At 43.7% G+C, this 19835-nt stretch overlaps 3 protein-coding genes across 5 annotated transcripts; all 3 read left to right on the top strand.

The window, feature by feature from the left end:
* Nucleotides 1-1632: 1632 nt before the first annotated feature.
* LOC121596441 (integrator complex subunit 11) lies at nt 1633-3946 on the top strand. Its single transcript, XM_041921399.1, has 2 exons — nt 1633-3498; nt 3570-3946. Exons 1-2 carry the CDS (start codon nt 1964-1966, stop codon nt 3859-3861), a joined length of 1827 nt encoding a protein of 608 aa, XP_041777333.1. The 5' UTR covers nt 1633-1963; the 3' UTR covers nt 3862-3946.
* Nucleotides 3947-4080: 134 nt separating this feature from the next.
* LOC121596444 (uncharacterized protein C1683.06c-like) lies at nt 4081-5522 on the top strand. The gene is made up of 3 exons (XM_041921404.1): nt 4081-4380; nt 4445-4806; nt 4878-5522. The coding sequence occupies exons 1-3, from the start codon at nt 4311-4313 to the stop codon at nt 5460-5462; spliced, it is 1017 nt and encodes a 338-aa protein (XP_041777338.1). The 5' UTR covers nt 4081-4310; the 3' UTR covers nt 5463-5522.
* Nucleotides 5523-6143: 621 nt separating this feature from the next.
* On the top strand, nt 6144-19068 carry LOC121596440 (importin subunit beta). Of its 3 annotated transcripts, XM_041921397.1 has the most exons (5): nt 6144-6668; nt 7651-7892; nt 7967-10320; nt 10531-10810; nt 11554-19068. In XM_041921397.1, the coding sequence occupies exons 1-4, from the start codon at nt 6626-6628 to the stop codon at nt 10535-10537; spliced, it is 2646 nt and encodes an 881-aa protein (XP_041777331.1). In that variant the 5' UTR covers nt 6144-6625; the 3' UTR covers nt 10538-10810; nt 11554-19068. The 3 variants fall into 3 exon arrangements, with proteins under 3 accessions (XP_041777331.1, XP_041777330.1, XP_041777332.1); XM_041921396.1 differs by lacking the exon at nt 10531-10810 and having other exon boundaries at nt 11566-19068; XM_041921398.1 differs by lacking the exon at nt 10531-10810.
* The last annotated feature ends 767 nt before the right edge of the window (nt 19069-19835 follow it).

Here is a 19835-nt window from a genome sequence, read left to right as displayed (position 1 = left end):
TTGATGCTTAAACGATTCTAGATGGGTAAAGAAGAATATTTCAACGAAAACCGAAAGACTATTGAATGTTTTACGGCATTAAATAGGCTACCGGAGGCCGTACAGCAGCGTACATTGAATATGATGGTTGCCCTTGTCATGCATGAAAACTGTTCTCAAATTTGAATTTGCAACTAGAAAAAGAATGCCTAAAAGCATAACCAAGGGCCAAAGATTAAGCTTTAAACGACTGAAAAATCAAACATCCATAGAAAAAACGAAAGCTTCCTAGCTTCACTGGTTTGCTCAATAGATGGCGTTTTATAGCTGATCAATCTATTGCTGTCCTTTTCTTGCAATATGTTTGGCTTACCTTCGTCTAATCATGGCCTACTTAGAAGGGTATATCTCAAGTGCCACAAACCCACTAAACGACCATTAAACGGGTTCTAAACGCCTCAAGCTCTCAACCTAAAAGGAATCTAGAAATACTTCGTTTAGCCGACGGCAAACGAGTCATGTATTCTAAAAAAAGCTGGTGGGAAATCTATTGATGGAATAGCCACACAGTGGAGCTTTCCTCGCTTTGAGAGCTTTTTCCTTCTCTCAGTACTGTTGTATAGTTTCGCTTTGAAGTTATGCATCGCTAGAACTAGAACGACGATACGATTGTTTAAATACTAGACTCCAATGTGAACCACCAGCACTGAACCAAGTGGGATTTGAGTAATGGTCGTTGGTTTCGATACCCACGTATCTGATCACACGATTATTTATACAGGTGTCCCCCGAGATACGACTGTATTTGGGACCGAAAAAAAGTCCCAACGCAAGGCGTAAGTCGAAAATGTCGTATGTCGAATATCTGTCAATGTAAAATTTATAACCGAAGTTGAAGAGTCGAAATCTATTATATCGTGTTTTTTATTTGAAATAATGTTCGATAATGTATAAATTTCACACAAAAAGTCGTTTACACAATATAGATATTCAATATCGGGTAGTTGTGGAATCTTTGGAAATTTGTGTGTAACGGTTATCAGCTCAGAAATTCAAAAATATACATCAATTTCTGCTCGATGACAACTTTTCACTGTCAAAATCAAAATCGTCGTATCTGTGAATCGTCGTAACTCGAGGGGGTCGTAACTCGGGGGACGCCTGTATTATAGATTTTTGCTCGGAAAGTTAGAAGGCCATAAAGGTCATGATTAGATGAAACTTGTCGAAACACATTGCAAAAACAGGAAATAACAGGCAATATAATGATGAGTTTTAATACGCCATCTATGGAGCAAACCAATGAAGCTATGAAGCTTTCGTTTTTTTTCTATGGATATTTGATTTTCCAGTCGTTTAAGCTTAATCTGTGGCGCTTGGGAAGCCTGGAGTGGACCGTCCCCCCGTAGCAAGGATTGAATATCCGGCTGCGTGGTAATAAATTAAGTCTCGAAAGCCTATATAGGCTGGCATGTCCGCGTAAGACGTTACGCCAAATAGAAGAAGAAAAAAAAAGATGATGCAACGGATTTTTAGTGCAATAAATTGGAGACGTTTTCGGTATCTTAGTAACCGGTTAATTTGGCAATTTTGAGTGCTATAAATGGGTGGCGTTTTCGGTACCTTGATTATTATGGCAATTGTACAGAGCAATATGATTTGTTCGGTAGGAACTGTGCTACTATGGCATAATCCAACCAAAGTAGCACAGTTCCTACTGAACAAAACATATTGCTAGAACGACGCCTCAGTACAATTTTGCTTGGGTAGGCGCGCACCCCAGCTGTCAACCAAATGATTTGACGTTTCACAGAATATCGTGTTTTTTATTTACTACGAGCGGCAAACGTAAATAATTATTCAACTTTGCTGAGTTATTCCGGAAAGAAACTCAATCAGAGAGCTGTAGTTTGTGAAACAAGTTGGGAAGTAGCAGTGAACAAAACCTTACACCCGCTGGAGTAGATCGATTCGTCCCGCAGCAATGCCGGACATAAAAATAACACCGCTTGGCGCGGGCCAGGACGTCGGCCGAAGCTGCATTTTGCTATCGATGGCAGGCAAAAACATAATGCTCGACTGTGGCATGCACATGGGATACAATGACGAGCGCCGGTTCCCCGACTTCAGCTTCATTATACCGGAAGGACCGATAACCAACCACATCGACTGCGTGATCATATCGCACTTCCATCTAGATCATTGCGGCGCTTTGCCGTACATGACGGAAATGGTCGGATACACCGGTCCAATCTACATGACACATCCCACCAAGGCAATTGCACCGATCCTGCTGGAAGATATGCGCAAAGTGGCCGTGGAGCGCAAGGGTGAAAGCAACTTCTTCACGCCGCAGATGATAAAGGATTGCATGAAGAAGGTGATCGCGGTGACGCTGCATCAGAGCGTTATGGTCGATAGCGAGCTGGAGATAAAAGCATACTACGCCGGTCATGTATTGGGTGCTGCCATGTTCTGGATTCGCGTGGGCTCACAGTCGGTGGTGTATACTGGCGACTACAATATGACGCCGGATCGGCACCTTGGCGCGGCCTGGATCGATAAATGTAAACCGGACCTGCTCATCACCGAAAGTACGTACGCCACCACGATCCGTGACTCGAAACGATGCCGCGAGCGGGACTTTCTCAAAAAAGTGCACGAATGTGTGGCCAAAGGCGGAAAGGTTCTGATACCGGTGTTTGCCCTTGGACGTGCGCAAGAACTTTGCATACTGCTGGAAACGTACTGGGAGCGAATGAATCTGAAGTATCCCGTGTACTTTGCGGTGGGGCTGACCGAGAAGGCAAACAACTACTATAAGATGTTCATTACCTGGACGAATCAGAAAATTCGCAAAACCTTCGTGCAGCGCAATATGTTCGATTTCAAGCACATCAAACCGTTCGACAAAGGCTACATTGATAATCCCGGCGCGATGGTGGTGTTCGCTACGCCGGGCATGCTGCACGCCGGGCTGTCGCTGCAGATTTTCAAAAAGTGGGCACCGAACGAAAACAACATGGTCATCATGCCGGGCTACTGCGTGCAGGGTACGGTCGGGCACAAGATTCTTGGCGGTGCGAAGAAGGTGGAGTTCGAGAACAGACAGGTGGTGGATGTGAAGATGTCCGTCGAATACATGAGCTTCAGCGCTCACGCCGACGCCAAGGGTATTATGCAGCTGATACAGTTTTGCGAACCGCGCAACGTGATGCTCGTGCACGGCGAGGCGGTCAAGATGGAGTTTCTGAAGGAGAAAATTAGAGAGGAATTTAAAATTGAATGCTACACGCCGGCCAATGGGGAGACGTGCACCATCAGTACACCGATCAAAATACCGGTCGAGACGTCACTGTCGATCCTGAAGGATGAGGTGAAAAAGTACAATGCCCAGCCACCGGATCCAAAGCGGCGGCGCATCATACACGGCATTCTCGTGATGAAGGATAATAAAATTTCGCTCATGAGCATTGACGAGATATTCAACGAGGCCGGCATCGATCGGCATGTGATAAGGTAAGGAAGACTTTGTTCTGTCAGTGTGTGCCAATTTACTATCAAAGTCTATCAAACGATCTCTCCCGTAGGTTCATCTCAAAGATAAAACTCGACGATCCAGGACCGCCGATGCGCACAATCGAGAAACTGTACAACATGCTGAACGAACGTCTTTCCGGCTGGACGGTGACGATGAATGATAACAACTCCATCAACGTGGAGTCAGTTAATATAAAAATCGAAACGGAAGAGCAGCCCGCCGCCATCGGATCGGTTGGCCAGCCGAGTGTGCCCGGTATGCACAAGATTTGCAATGTGAGCTGGGTTAACCAAGATGAAGATTTGGGTAGTTACATTCTTGGGTTGCTGCAAAGCCTATGAGCAATACGAATCAGTATGTCCGCCAGTGAACCGAAATAAAGGAAATGAAAAGGCCTTTAACCATACAAGAGGTTTCATTGGTACAAACAAAAACAATTAACCCTACACATAAACGTCTGTAGCACTTTCACACGCGATAACGCGATTTTCAGACGTTTGATCATTACGAATTATCTGTTTTTTTTTTTTCTAACATGTGATAATGACAATACACGTGCAACGAGCGTGCTGTAAATGAAAAAATCCCCCTCTCCGACCGTCAATTGATTTCGCGTGATGGGGGGCTCTTAACTGTTGCTCGCCATTGCGTAAACAAACATACAATTCGCTTTTACGATTCTAGTCGGTCTGACAACGGTCAGACAGGCACGGTAGTGCTGCAAAATTTTGTGCAGTCATCTACAATCAGCTCTTGTTAACGGCGGAGGAAATTTACGGCGTGCGAAAAAATGGATATCTTTGATTTTGTCAAGCTTCTTTCACTGCTTTGCGCATTAGTAGCTAATGTTAACAGTGCAGGTAAGTGCAGTAGATGGTGCAGTGGTTATGTTTTGTTTACAAATCGTTTCGTTATCGTTTGAAGATCGCACCAAGGTGGTGATAAGCACAGATGGAGGTGCAGATGATGCATGGGCGTTGTATTATTTGCTGGAAGCTAAACAAGAAGTGGACATACTCGCTATTTGCTGCACGAAGGGCAACACTAATGTTACAAATGTGGCCACAAACGTGCTGCGTGTGCTCGATGCCTTACAGCGTACAGATATTCCGGTATACATTGGTTCGAACGAGCGGATACTGCTTCCCGAGCCATCGGTAAACCCGGACGAGATGTACTTTGGCGCCGATGGCTTTTCAGATGTCGTCTTCGAAAGGGAACCGTCACGCGCTCCTCTACAGGAGCGACAACACGCACTGCAAGAGCTATACTCGCTGATAAACCAGGTTAAGAGTTAAAAGCATGAAATAGGAGCGAAAGTGACTTATCTCAATATTTATGCTTCTTACAATTGCAGCATCCAAACGAAGTGATATTTGTTAATCTTGGTCCGCTGACGGATCTTGCATTGCTGTTGAAAGTTTACCCTGCTACACGCACGCTCTTGAAGGCCATCTACCTAATGGGGGGAAATCGTCACGGCATCGGTAACACGCAAAGTGCAGCTGAATTTAACTTCTACAACGATCCCGAATCGGCTAGCATCACGTTTAATGCCTACCAAGGTCCAATCGTTGTTATACCATGGGAAACGGCCTTGCGCCCTAACCTTATTACCAGCTTCGAGTGGCGGATGGACGTGCTGGGGAATAGCAACAAAACAATGGTCGCCATTTTGAACCAGGTCGAACGAGTAGCTCTAGAAAAGCTGCCGGAAAAGGATCGCGTTTGGATGCCTTGCGATTTGCTGGTTTCGATGCTACTGGTACACCCTCACCTGCTCGTGGAAAGTAAACGGTACAGCGGAGACGTTGAGTTGAATGGCCGGCTAACCCGCGGTCAATTGGTGCTGGACCACATGAACGAAGGCAGTGGTAATGTGACGATCGTGGATAACTTGGATGAGGCGAAGGTGAAACAATATTTGTTGAATTTACGTTAAAGTGTATTTCGTTAGATTTTATGTAAAATTGAACTGGAAACAGGCTGCGTTATTCCCGCACATTTTCTGTTGGTATCAATTTAATGCACAACCCTGACATTTCGTTAAGTTTCCTCAACATCAATGACACACTTTGTTCGGAAAATCAGTTTTTGTACACATTTGACTTATTGCGTCACTTACTGAACGACAAGAAACGGGTGAGTTTCATATTATGCTGCTTAAAATATGCTACAAAACACGCGGGTAGTTAATTTATGATAGCAAATTTGTCGTTAATTCAAATAAAAAATTCATGCAATCAAATTAACGGTCAATATTGACGTTTGACAACCGCAAGCATCAGGGCTGCTTGCATGTTTATGTAAGTGGCGGGATGTCCTTCAAACGCTCAAATGACCGATTATTAACTTTAAATAGAGTTTAAACTAATTTGAAAGCAACCAAATTTCCACTTAAACACGTAGACATGCAGAAAACGATTGAATTACCTTCAGTTAAAGCGATATGACTAAGAAAAATGCATGAAACCATAACTTGAACACCATTCACGGTCGTGCACCCATGATTGAACGCTACCAAATAAACCGAGATGAAGTGATGTGCGTTGCCAGACAACTGTGACGTCATAAACCGGAATGACGACCGACCGAAGCGGGGTGACGGCTACGCTATGCGCGCCTGTCAATTTTTAGCGCTTCCCGTGAAAAGTTTGGCTCGAAGTGTGCGAGAAGGTGGAGATTGGAAAAAAAGACGAAGCAAGCAGTCAGCGATTATCTGACGTGAAAACGCTTTTCCTCATCGAAAAACGAAGAGCTTCTTTCCAGCTGGAGCTTTAAAATCTGTTGATCATTCTGTTGTTTCGTGGAACGAGTAAATATTACGCTGAAATCGGTAGTTCATTGTAGACCTTCGTTGGACGAGTGACGGAATTCCCACGGCGTGTGTGTGTGCATCCCTTCGCATTTGCTCCGTCAGTGTGTGCCTACGTTTATGTGTTTGTGCGAGGTGCGCGTGAGTCGCCCCCGTGCTAGAAGTGAAAAAGAGGCACCCAAGTGAGCAAGCCAAGGTCCTCCAAAAACCATCATCATCCTTGTTTTATTTGCGGCCACCAGTAGCCGTTCGTTTTTTGGTATAAACCGTCTACAGCACCCGCTTCACCCATGATGCATATAGTGCAAATCCTCGAGAAGACCGTCTCGCCAGGTAAGTTGTGCGAATCGTCGAATTCACCGGGAGGGGAAAGGTGTGCGTGTGTGCGAAGATTGTACAGTTGCCCGAAGCCTTGGATCGCCCAGGAGAAGAAGGGGGTCAGCGTCCGCGACGGGATAAAGGACGGCGGGACGGCGATGTATGGGAAAGCCCCTAGCGTTACTGGAGAGGATTGTTCTAGAAAAAAAAAGAAAGACAACAGCTACACAGGAATCCTTCGGTTCTCTGTGTTCCGTCGGAACCGTCGGAAAATGGCATTATTTCCGTTTCATTGAATGTTCGGCACACAGTTGCCTTGAATTTGCTCATTCTCTTCCCCGCTTTTGCCGACCTTCTTGTTGCTGCGGGTCGATCGGCGATTGAGCGAGCCATTGCGCGGGGGCTACTTTTCGCCTCAGCCGCCTTCCTTTCGGTTGATCTGTGTGTGTATGTGCGCGCGCGCGTGTGTGTGTACATCATGTACGTATGTAACTTTGTGTGCAATCTCGCGTGTTCTGCTTTGTGTGTGCGTATGTGCATGCATGCGTGTATGTGCGACTGGGCCGTTTTGTGCACCGCCTGGTGGCAGCAAAAGGAAACTTTTGCAAGAGAGAAAGAGCAAGAGCAGCGGCAGTGAGAGAAAACATGACAGCGATAGAGAGCGTACGGGGCGCCAACATAACCTGCAAAATGTGGACCGCGAGTGTGATGAAATGCAATGGCGTTCCCTTTCCTTTCGCGAGGGGCACTTAAACGTCTCTTGCGCCATCGGTGTGTGTGGGCCAAGCAACAGTCGATCTCGCTAAACATAACTATGCATGTTGGTGATGAATGATGGTTCACATGGGACACAGCATACGAGCTGACCGAGGGAGTTAGCGGCAGTCGTAGTTTCCCGAACACTAGAATGAAACTCACATTTCTGGTCTGCTTGTCTGCTGTGGCAAACAATGGCATGTTTCCTCGAATAAATGGTTTATGCCCTTTCTGTCCACAGATCAGGATGAGTTGCTTGCGGCGAAAAACTTCCTGGAACAGGCGGCCTCTACCAACTTGGCAGATTTCCTGCGGGCGCTGTCCGATGTGCTGGTGTACCCAGGCAACTCGACGGTCGCTCGTATGGCGGCCGGTTTGCAGCTAAAGAACCACCTGACGAGCAAAGATCAAACGATCAAGCAACAGTATCAAGACCGCTGGCGAGCATTTCCCGAGGATGTCAAAGAGTATATTCGAAAAAATGTAAGTCGGTGCAACTGACTGTGTGATTTATGTTGCGCATACAATGATATGGTGTCTCTCTTTCCCGCCAATAGATTCTCGGAACACTCGGTACAGAAGAATCGCGCCCTTCATCAGCCGCTCAGTGCGTTGCGTACGTTGCCGTGGCAGATCTGCCCGTTCACCAGTGGCCCGACCTGATGCAAAAGCTCGTGGACAATGTGGTGAATGAAAAATCGACGGAAGCGCTGCGTGAATCGACCTTGGAAGCGATCGGATACATTTGCCAGGACATCAACTCGGAAATTCTGGAACACCAGTCAAACCAGATCCTTACCGCCATCATACACGGTATGCGCAAGTCGGAACCCTCCAACCACGTCCGGTTGGCGGCAACGAATGCGCTCCACAATTCGCTTGAATTCACAAAGGCCAACTTTGAGGAGACGGCGGAGCGGAACTATATCATGGAGGTGGTGTGTGAGGCGACGCAATCGACCGACACGCAGATCTGTGTGGCTGCGCTTCAGTGTCTGGTGCGCATTCTGACCCTCTACTATCAGCACATGGAGGCGTACATGGCGCAGGCCCTCTTCCCGATCACGCTCGAGGCGATGAAGTCGGAGAACGAACAGATCGCGTTGCAGGGCATCGAGTTCTGGTCGAACGTCAGCGACGAGGAGATTGATCTGGCGATCGAGGCCCAGGAGGCGTCCGAGACGGGTCGTTTGCCGAACCGCGTCTCGAAGTACTATGCCCGTGGTGCCCTGCAGTATCTGGTGCCCGTGCTGATGGAGAAACTGACTCATCAGGAGGAGTTCGACGACGAGGACGACTGGAATCCGGCCAAATCGGCAGGCGTGTGCTTAATGCTGCTCGCCACGTGCTGCGGCGAAGAGATCGTGCCGCACGTGTTGCCGTTCGTGAACGCGAACATCAAATCCACAAACTGGCGCTTCCGGGATGCAGCCGTGATGGTGTTCGGTTCGATACTGAGCGCTCTCGAGACGGATCGATTGAAACCGATGCTCGAACAGGCAATGCCGACGCTAATTGAGCTGATGTACGATGAGAGTGTCATCGTGCGCGACACGTGCGCCTGGACATTCGGGCGCATCTGTGAGGTCATCCCGGAGGTTGCGATCAAGGAGGTGTATCTGGAGCCGCTGCTGAAGGCGCTTCTCAACGGTCTGAAGGCGGAACCGCGCGTAGCGACCAATGTTTGCTGGGCGTTCACCGGTCTGTCCGATGCTGCCTACGAGGCCGTCAACATCGAGGATGATCCGCCACAGACGTACTGTCTGTCGAAGTACTTCGATTTCATCATCACGAGCCTGCTGGAAGCAACCGACCGACCGGACGGTGGTCAGGGCAATCTGCGCTCCTCCGCTTACGAAGCGCTGATGGAGATGGTGAAAAACTCGCCGCAAGATTGCTACGTTTCGGTGCAGCGCACGACGATGGTGATTCTGGAGCGCATCAATCACGTGCTGCAGATGGAATCGCACATTTCCTCGCACAGTGATCGGCATCAATTCAACGACCTGCAGTCGCTGCTGTGCGCCTCGCTCCAGTCAGTGCTGCGCAAGGTAGACGCCAAGGATGCACCGCAAATTTCGGACGCCATCATGGTCGCACTGCTGACGATGTTCAGTTCCAGCTCGGGCAAAGTGTGCGGCGTCCAGGAGGATGCGTTGATGGCCGTCTCAACGCTGGTGGACCTGCTCGGTGAAGAGTTCATCAAGTATATGGATGCGTTCAAGGAATATCTGTACATGGGCCTCAAGAGCCACCAGGAGTACCAGGTGTGCTGTACGGCAGTTGGCCTGGCCGGAGACATTTGCCGAGGCTTGAAGAGTAAGATCCTGCCCTACTGTGACGACATCATGACGCTCTTGCTGCAGAACCTAAGCAACCCGAACCTTCACCGCAGTGTCAAGCCGCAAATCTTAACCGTTTTCGGTGACATGGCGCTTGGTATTGGACCAGACTTCAAGAAGTATCTGAACGTTGTGCTGCCGATGCTTGCCGCAGCCACCCAGGTACAGATCGATCAACACGACTACGACATGATTGATTATTTGAATGAACTGCGCGAAAGCGTACTGGAAGCGTACACTGGCATTGTGCAAGGTCTGAAGGGCTCGGATAAGCAGCCATTGGAAGATGTTAACGCACTCCTGCCACACGTTCCGTTCATCGTCAGCTATATCGTCTCGATCGCGAAAGACTCGGAGCTTTCGGACGGCAACATTGCGATTGCGGCCGGACTAATCGGTGATATGTGTGGAGCGTTCGGGCCCATGATGTTGCAGTTTGTGGAAGATCCGAGCATCACCGAGCTGTTGAACGATGGCAAAAACTCACGCACAAACCGCACGAAAACACTTGCCGGCTGGGCCATGCGGGAGATCAAGAGGGTGAAGAATTTGCCGGTGAACTCGAGTTGGTAAGTGATGCAACGTTGGCCAATGTTAGCCACACGATCCACGATCGTCGAAGGCAACCAAAGCATGAACATTACGTATTTAACGTACTTTTTTCCTGTACAACACACGCGTACTAAACATCATGAAGCAGTCATTAATTCGTATATATGCTGGAAGTGTTGTATTTTACGTTAATATGCAATCATTCTTTCAAACACTATTTTCCGCAGGAAATAGTGATATCAAAGTTCCCGAACGTTTTGTGGTGCCATTTTGTTGCGGGTATGAACGGACAACCCGCTCTCCCTCTCTTCGTTGTAATGCGAAACCATGGGAAGGAGAGAAGCGTTTATCCTGAATAGTGTTTGAATGTTATATTTTTAATGCATAATATGTATCGAACCAACTCTGTTGTTTGATACTCTGACGTCATCGTCACCGGCATCGATCACATACAAACGCAAGTCTTCTCGATGCTGGCTAAACCGTTCAGTAGAAAATGTCTTCAAGGTGAGGATTAATTGTCCTATATTATGTTGCTGGCCGCTCGGAAAGGGATTGTTGTTCGCTTCTGTCCCTGTTCTTGTTTTCAATGAAATCGTTATTATCGCTTTGTTTACCATGCGCGCATATTCTACTTTATTTTTATTTGTTTCTTACTTTGTGTCGTCCAGCATAATACAACATTCAGCTTCATTGTTTTCTGTTACATTGTTTGTATCCTAAACATTCTTCGTGTGTTATGCTAACTTGAATACTACAATTATGTGTGTTTTTACTAAATTGTTTTGCTAATATTGCGCTCCAAATATTGCTAATTTTTTGCCCCTTCCTGTATATCCTTTTGAGATAATTGTTGGGCAGGACACATTTGTGGATGTTATTTGATTGACTAGTTTCATGAGTCTAGGCGTCATTCATTATCATCATGTACTACAAATTGTAATTTTGTACCATGTATTTGATCATACGCTACAGAGATATATGAGATATATGATAAAAGAAAGGCAAATTCAGAAAGGCAATCCATCTCCATGCAGTCCATTCAGTCGTAGTTTATGAAATGTGCCAGATATAGGACTACAACTCACAACTCACTTAAACTCATCACAAAATAGCTCCGCACATGACCGTTTGTGAACATAATCGCTACGTGTTGGGGGTATCGTAATTTTCCTGCTTTATTGCCTCGGCCGTAGTTCGTGTAGCCAACCCCAAGCCATCCGTAAATTGATTCTCGTCGCTCATTGCAGATTCGGACTCAGCATTAATGGTAACACAATTAGCTACGCCAACAGTAGCGGCGCTACACCAACCACCACCGTTCCTGCAACATAAATTGTACTCGCTCTCAACCTGTATAGATACTTTTACTACAATCGTCACCCAGAACCAAGCGGCGCTACATTGTTGCTTTTTCGCGACTGCAGATGAAGCCAACACAAAATTAGCGTTACGTAGCGAAAATTTTACTGCTCACCTTGGACACACATCGGTTATAGTAGCAACATCTCAGATGCAATCGCAGATCTAGACGCCCAAAGGACGCGCCTTCCATCACAAAACAACCATCCGACGGAAAGGAGAACATCACCATGCAATTTCCAAAATCCATAGTAACGCTGGAAAAATTAGCTAAAATATTTCGGGCAGACACGACGTGTGCAAATTCTGCTGGACAGGGCAAAGCACAGTTATCGATGTGTGACCGATGCCACTACCGTCCATCTGGTTCATGGTTCTGCAAATTCAACATCTATTCATCGGATTCTTCTCCCCCTTTCCCAACATCTAAAATCGAACACCAGCTGCTCCCAAGCACATCGAACGTTCTCAAGTAAGTCCCCTATTCTTGAATGAAATAGAAACAATTTCTAGATGTATGTCTCTCAGTGCAGGAATTCTATCGATTAAATTAAATTATCTTTAAAAGAGCTTATACGATTAAGAGATGAAGCACACACAACCCCTCTACATATACATTAACACACTAGTTTGAACACATTTTTGTTATCGCGTTTGTTCTGATGTATTGTTATTTTTTTACCATTAATGAACACACATAAACAATTCCAAAACCGAATCCCGTTAAATACCTGTTCTAATTGCCTTCTTGATTCCCATGATCTATCCCAGCGGAACTAAGCTTTCGTAGTTTTGCTGTAATTTGCTAGGTGCGAGTAGTGTTCATGGCTTATGTTCATTATCATACGCCAAGCACACACACACACACATATATACAGATTCGAATTACCAGCTGCCGCTTGTGATCAATCGGAAGCAGGTGGGCATCTTACGATTGCGATTGTAAGAGTAAAAATCGTGATTATTAAAACACACCCTCCTTGACAGCTAGTAGGAACCACATTTGGCAAGGAACTTCAGAAAAAGAAAACAGAAAGTTAGTTCGCACCTGCTGCACCTAAGTAGATAAATAGATGAGCAATAGAGCAATAATGGGAAGTAGGTTACATTTTCACAATTATATTTATGTGTAGCTGAAATCAGAAACGGAGCCAGAAAGTTTATGAATCGATAAAGAGATCCATGCAATATCCATTCATATATTACTGAGGGTACACACATAGAGGCTCTATGAAATCTGTAGGATGTTGCACTATCGCTGTAGGTTGGGAAAGGTAGCTGGTCTTAATACAGGCGAATAGCGAGTCAATATTACACAATACAACGTGTGTGCCATAGTGAAAGAAATCATCATTAAACAGAGGAAAGAAACAACAGGGACTGAAGCGAATAGGAGTAGTAGTGTAGCGTTAACAACAGAAGGCAAGAAAAACACAAACTTTCACCGTGGGCACACGTTTAGTTTGCTTTAAGCTAAGTTTTCTTTTTCTTGTTTTTATTTTCTCATCCTTATGCATCCTCCTTAATCAAACAAGCTGACCGAGTGAAGTTCCGCAAAGTTGGTTTTTGTAAAAGCAGTTGGAAAATGGGACACATTGCATATCCTTAGAACCGCTCCCCCTCCCTTCCATACACATGTGACACGTGAAACTGTATGTTACACAAAATTGAGAAACTTTTATGCTCAAAAAGCGTGGAACGCTCCCGTTCTCGTTTGCGCTGCATACATAATTCTATTTTTCTGATTGATTTTACACCTTAAATCCCCCTCGGCTGTTTTCCCCTCCATTTGTTCTATGGTTATAATTGTTGCCCTTTCCATTCCATTCTGTATTGTGCAGAATAATTACGATGATGAATCTTTGATCACACACTATATCCGGAGTTTGCGAAGCAGATTGCCAAGCGACATAATAGTTACTACACAACAGTATAGGGAATGAGTAAACCAATTATCAGATACCATTACACTCGTAGTATGTAGCTCAAGAAAAGACAAAAAAAAAACAAAAAAAAAGTACGGTAAAGTCATGCGAATCTAGTAATGATGTGGTGTGTGTGCGCGATCTGTGCTGTATGTGGAATAGATAGGTGCTGAGTGTGTATATGCGTATGATGGTGTATGTGCTGAGTGTGCATGATGAAAAAATGAGGATGGAAATGGAGAAAGAAGCGTGCGTGAACGAGAGGTCGAGAGATAAAGAGAGAGAGAGAAAGAAAAAAAAGAAAGCGAGAGAGAGAAAGAAAGAGAGAGAAAGTGAAAGAGTATGTATGATTGCGTCAAAAGAACATGTGAGACCGAATGATCGAGTCAGTGAGCGTGTGTTGTTTGCGCGTTGTGCGAAGGATTGCGTTTATATGAGATGATACTATGTATGCACTATTTCCTCGAGCGTTTTGTGAGCGTGGACAGCGTGTGGATGAACGCGATCGCGGTGGAAATGGTTGATTGTGGATGGACGAGCTTAAGGGTTGATAAAAAAAAAATGTATGTTATTCGTGCTTCACATCTCCGAGGGTAAACGGATTGGGTGGTATTTTGCCTATTACTAATAGGAACCTAAATCCACGCGATAAACAACGGGATGAATGTTGGAAATATGATACTAAAGAGGATAACAAAAAACTACGCGAGGGGTGTTTAAAATCGATGGGGTGGTATTTAAAGGTGTAAGGTTAGGTGTGAATTAATGAAAAAATCAGATCGTGTAAGCGAATGAACGTGATATTTAGTATGTTTTTTTAATTGAGCGTGAGAGAATGTGTGTGTGTGTGTGTGTGTGTGTGTGTGTGTATGATTGTTATTGTATGTATGACTGCGTAGGTTAAGTTATGTATGAAACTGATGTGTGTGGTGTACGCATGAGAGGGTAACTTGAATTGATACGGATTAATAAATAAAGCTACGGTAAACCCAACACTTTCTCACCCCGTATACGCCTCTTCTACCTTTTAGCACAGATAGGTGAAATATACATGTATGTTACTGCTAAGCGTTTTGTTTGTTTTTCTTTTCTTTTGGTATTCAATTAATTGTATTTGATTTTACTCGATCGAACAATGTGTCTTACAAGAATTTTGCTCGCCAAAACTGCGTTCCTTATTTATGTGTATTAATTTGCAACGTTTATTATTCGAACGTTCTTTTGGTAATAAAATGGGGGATTATTTTGACTGGTAATTTAAAATTACTTCTGCTTTAGGGGAAACAAAAATTTGCTTGCAAAACACAAGCAAACATTCGTGGCATTTTGTAAGAATGCAGACTTCGCTGTTATTTTTACCCAAACCTTTCCTTTTCAGCTGCTCTGAGTAAACTAATTCAGCTACTAGACGCTCAAATGCATAAATGAATCAGGACAGGAAACAATAATTAACACAAAAATGAGCAATATACAATGATGATGCACGGCATCATAGGAAAAACGAAGCGTAGATAACAAAGCAGCAGAAATAAGTAGAACATTTGTGTGTTAAATAATTGATGCAGCAGTGGGATTATTCTAAAACCCGAATCGACAACATGGTTCAATTGTTGAAATTTGGAAGAAAAACGCATACAGAATTGGGAATGGAAAATCTGTTCGTGGATCGTTTTGAAACGCAGGTCAGCTGTGCTTCAAATTATGTTGTTAAAATAATTTGGGCTATGCGTGTCTCACATGTGTGTGGGTTCATCTAAAGAACAAACACTGTTGGGCGTTTACCTGACCTTTCTAATTTACATCAATGGTTTAGGTGTACGAGTAATCAAATAATCAAAACAAACAGCCATTAAACTCTGCTGATCTATTTCCACAGTCGAAAGAGCGATCCCCCCCGGGTTAGTTATGTGTGCGCGCGCGCGTGTTTGTGTGTGTGATTGAGCTACGAAACTAGAATACTGTTTAGCATAAATGATTCTGTGAGAGAGAAAAAAAGTAGTGTTTGAGTGAATGCGATTGTGTATGCCATTGTGAGTTTTTAGTCTCGTTGTCAATAATTGTGTGACTGGGCAGAGGTAGCCGAATACGAAACAACTATATCATTAGTAGGTAGTAGTGCCAGGTGAATGTGAAATGATACAATAATAGCGCAAGAACGAAAAATGATTATTCAAATTCTAATGAAAACCACCACAAAATGTGTGTGGCCGGGTTTGTCTGCGAAAAGCAAGCAAAGAAGCAGATAGTGAACGCGTTACAAGGGAAATCATTACACGAAACACAACCAAAAACGACTGAATATACTAGTTTACACGAAACGAAACGTTAGAAAAAAAGGATGCACAACGCAACAACAAGAGGAAAGTGACGACGCGGCAACAGGACAAACTGAACACATTGCGCATATAATGCAGACCAACATTGTTACTCTTACATGTACTTTTTGGGTTTTTTTTTTGCATTCAACAAATTGTTGTATTGCAGCTGAATGTTAAAACGTTTGATCTATCCCCGCCGCTGGATGGTTAAACCGATCCTTCCCGGGGGTTTTGTTGTCGTGTCAATGTCAATGTGTCGTGACAATGACGATGCGCAACGGTGGTCGACTGGTGTTCTGTATTTTAAATGTATATTTTTTTATTACTTTCGAACTTTTGTGTTTTAGCTCAATGCAATTGCGCATATGGCCGGCCCCACACAACTTTCATTACTGTGATGCTGTGTTATAGGTGAAACACTAAACAAGCAAAATCAAAACTATTCTAGCGCCTATGCCATGCGCCTATGCCCAAACTTGTATATGTACGTTACGTTGCGTTACAGTGGTGCAAATGTAAAGGGCACTTACAACGTGTAACATATTGGGACGGAAGTGGGAACAGAAAGGCCCCAAAAGCGCCGCCGACATGCGGACGTGTGTTGGAAACACAATTTTACTACGACAATTTACTCAGGTACCCGATACGGACAAACACAACAAGCAAAATATTGTAAAAGAAACACTAGAGCAGGGCGATGTGTGTGAGAGCGTGGTAAACAAAAGCGCCATGGGCATGATGGCGGGTCTGACAGGGAGGAGAGCTACATTACAACATTCTACCGTACCGTAACATATATACAACAATAAGAAGAAACAAAGCAAATAATACAAAAAACAATGCAATACTACCACTAACTACACACTCTCTACTGAAGTACACATAGGGAAAACAAACATTTTTACTAAAACCAAAAAAATACACTCCAAAAACACAAGTAATAAACTTTACTGTATTAGGAAAAGTTGGAATTAACTAAATTTAGCCAACAGAAAAGCTACACTGGGCTTAGACAGTCCAAGCGAGGGAGAGACAGAGAGCGAAAGATAAAGAAATCAACGATACATAAAAAAGACGACTTTAATCTTAGTGTAGGCAACACAAAAACACACACAAACACAAGACTACTAGTTGAATATTACGTTTTTAGGGAAAAAAGATCAGTACGTTTGAAAATGTGTGTGTGTAATGTTGTGTTTTACTATTACATCGGTATCGGTAGATACACAGTGTGTACAGGAAGGAACGACGAGGGAGGGGAGGAACGAACGGGACGACAAATGAATCTTATATAGCAAAACAAATTGTATGAAATACGGAGTTAAGATCAGTTATGATTTTCACACATCAATTGGATTGATCCAATCGGTTACAGATTTCTTCCGACACCGACTTGTTTGCTGGCCAGATTGTTTAAGGCTAATACGCGAAACAGGAGGTAGACTATAAGGGCACGATATCATCATACCAGGGACAGAACAGTGACTCTGAGACATTGAGAACCACATTTATATGAAATATACTAGTAACGCAAATATTGGGGAAAACGAAACAACAAAATCATAAAAAAGAACAATTTACCTAGCCTAGGAGGGCCTTTACACTACAAAAACACCTGGCGTAACGCGACAATGAAGGGGCTGATGATGGAGGAGAGGGCTGTAGGGAAGAGGAGGGAAATATTAAACCAAAAAAAAAACAAATAAGTCAAATTTTTCATTCTTGCTAATATTGTTGTATCGAACCCCGTGTGTGAAATCGAGAATTGAGGAGGAGCACTGCGTGCACGAGATGCAATGTTTTCCAGGAGTTTTCATAGCTGTGGGACACTTTATTGACTCTTTCTAGTTTGAAATGAACTTAATCCAACATGAATTGGATTCTATAGCACCTTTGGTGGACAAATCTAAGAGGAATTTCCATAGAGTCCAATTTAATTAATTTCACTTCCCGTTAGAAAGAGGCAAGGTAATGGCCAACAACTATGAGAACCCCTGGAAAATCCTGTAAATAGCATGTACGTGAATGTAATGTAATGAGTGAGTGTAGCCTTACACTGGGTTGGAGAAGGTATGAATGTATAGTGATCAATGAAGAGATCAATGCAATGTGAATGTGTGTATGGTTTGATGACCGTTTTACGTATGATCGAGTAATAATCGAACCAGCAGCCAGCAACTGGCAACTACATCCTTGTTCATTTGAATGAGAGAGAGAGAAAGAGAAAGAGAGAAAGAGAGAAAGAGAAAGAGAAGAGAGAGAGAGAGAGAGAGAGAGAGAGAGAGAGAGAGAGAGAGAGAGCGTGTGAATGTAATGAAGCACTTCAAATATATGATCAGGGTCATCTACTACATTGAGTATTTAAATCTATTAAACTTTTTTTTATCTATATTAAAATTACTTGGAAATATCCAAGTATTGCCATTTTATGTCAATTTTGATTTGCGATATTCGTTAAAATATTACGTTAACATTTTTCCTAAATCATAATGGAACTACCTATACTTTATATCACATGTTTTAACGTTCAAATGAAATATTGTAGCTGTCGTCTTGATATTTTGTTTAAAGAGATCTTGAAATTGGAAAAACATAATGTTTAGAAACCTGAATTAGATTTTGATCAATCATTCAACAGACAGTGAAGAAATGATATATAAACGGTTTGAGATTGCTTCATTGTACCTTGAAATAGAGACTCCAGAACTTTTAAATTTTCTTTTCTATGATTAAAATTACTTAACTCCAACGGAACGGAACAACGGAAGCTCATAGTAATGTCAACATTACTTTATACCGGTTACATTTAAATAGCTTAAAAAGAATCAATAAAACAGGCTGTATATTTTCCCAAAACGCGGTTTTGATGATGTGTGGTAGCGAGAATGAGAATGTATGAATGAGGCTCCTCTAGTAATTTAATGGTGTGCATGTGAATGGTGGTGTTGTTTTTGAATGGGTACGATCACGTAATGTTTGCTGGGTATGTATGATCGCGTTCGATACGGGTGAACATATTGTGTATAATAAAGCTGTATGTTAGTGTGCGGCAACAAAGCGTGTGTATAAATGATTTTGAGCGCAAGTGTGTATGTGTGTGTGTAAATGCGAATGTGTGCGGGCTGCTAAGGACTTCCTTTGTGGTGAAAAGTACATAAGGTACATACAGTAAACACAACACCAACTGATGACTGACCAGAACGGAAGCGGGCGGTAGTGCCTGATGGCGCCAAATCATCCCAACTGCTGACGGAAACATACAAACACACAACATACACGCTCTGGGACAACACTATGTGGAGGAGAGGAGGGACGTGAACGTGAAGATCGTGAGGACGTTACATGTTTAAAGAGTGTGTGCATGATCGCACATGATCGTTATGATTATTATCATGTATATGATCGAGTTTGAGACTGACCAATAAAAAAAAGGATGCAAGAGCGTGTGAGTGAGGTTAAAAACATTTTAAAACACACAAATATATACACTCGCATGTTTACGAAACATACGAACAAGGACACAATGCACACAACGCTTTTAATGTAAAGTCCGAACACATGACCAAAGACTTTGCAGGAAGAACCTGAAGAATGACCGACTGCTACGTACTAGTTTTAAATCATTTTTTATCATTAAACGGACTGACGCGGACTGCGATCACCACCGGTTTGCAAAAAGCATGATCATCAACATGATGGCGTTCCATTTGGAGGTACGAACGAACGAGAACAAACTCAGTCGCAAGCTCTGAACTGTTACGACGTTGTTAGGACAAGAGAAAGAAACACATGAATACGAATTACTATTACTGCTACTGTACGTTTTACTCTACTACTTATCATTAAACACATACTAGACACAAACCATTGTGCTGTGAGAGCGAACGAGCGAGCGAGCGAAAGGCGGGTGCACGCGGACGAGTGCGG

The sequence above is a fragment of the Anopheles merus genome, chromosome 3R, assembly GCF_017562075.2.
Source record: "Anopheles merus strain MAF chromosome 3R, AmerM5.1, whole genome shotgun sequence".
NCBI lineage: Eukaryota > Metazoa > Arthropoda > Insecta > Diptera > Culicidae > Anopheles > Anopheles merus.
The sequence above is the reverse complement of the archived record's forward strand: the minus strand, read 5'-3'. Positions and strand labels throughout refer to the sequence as shown.

Excerpts from the sequence above, each read along its gene's own strand:
- LOC121596440 (XM_041921396.1), top strand. The coding sequence starts at position 6,626 with ATGATGCATATAGTGCAAATCCTCGAGAAGACCGTCTCGCCAG. Across the intron at positions 6,669-7,650 it reads CGAGAAGACCGTCTCGCCAG|ATCAGGATGAGTTGCTTGCG; the intron begins GTAAGTTGTGCG and ends TTCTGTCCACAG. Across the intron at positions 10,321-11,565 it reads TTGCCGGTGAACTCGAGTTG|CATTAATGGTAACACAATTA; the intron begins GTAAGTGATGCA and ends ATTCGGACTCAG.
- LOC121596441 (XM_041921399.1), top strand. The coding sequence starts at position 1,964 with ATGCCGGACATAAAAATAACACCGCTTGGCGCGGGCCAGGACGTCGGC. Across the intron at positions 3,499-3,569 it reads ATCGATCGGCATGTGATAAG|GTTCATCTCAAAGATAAAAC; the intron begins GTAAGGAAGACT and ends TCTCTCCCGTAG.
- LOC121596444 (XM_041921404.1), top strand. The coding sequence starts at position 4,311 with ATGGATATCTTTGATTTTGTCAAGCTTCTTTCACTGCTTTGCGCATTA. Across the intron at positions 4,381-4,444 it reads AGCTAATGTTAACAGTGCAG|ATCGCACCAAGGTGGTGATA; the intron begins GTAAGTGCAGTA and ends TATCGTTTGAAG. Across the intron at positions 4,807-4,877 it reads TATACTCGCTGATAAACCAG|CATCCAAACGAAGTGATATT; the intron begins GTTAAGAGTTAA and ends TTACAATTGCAG.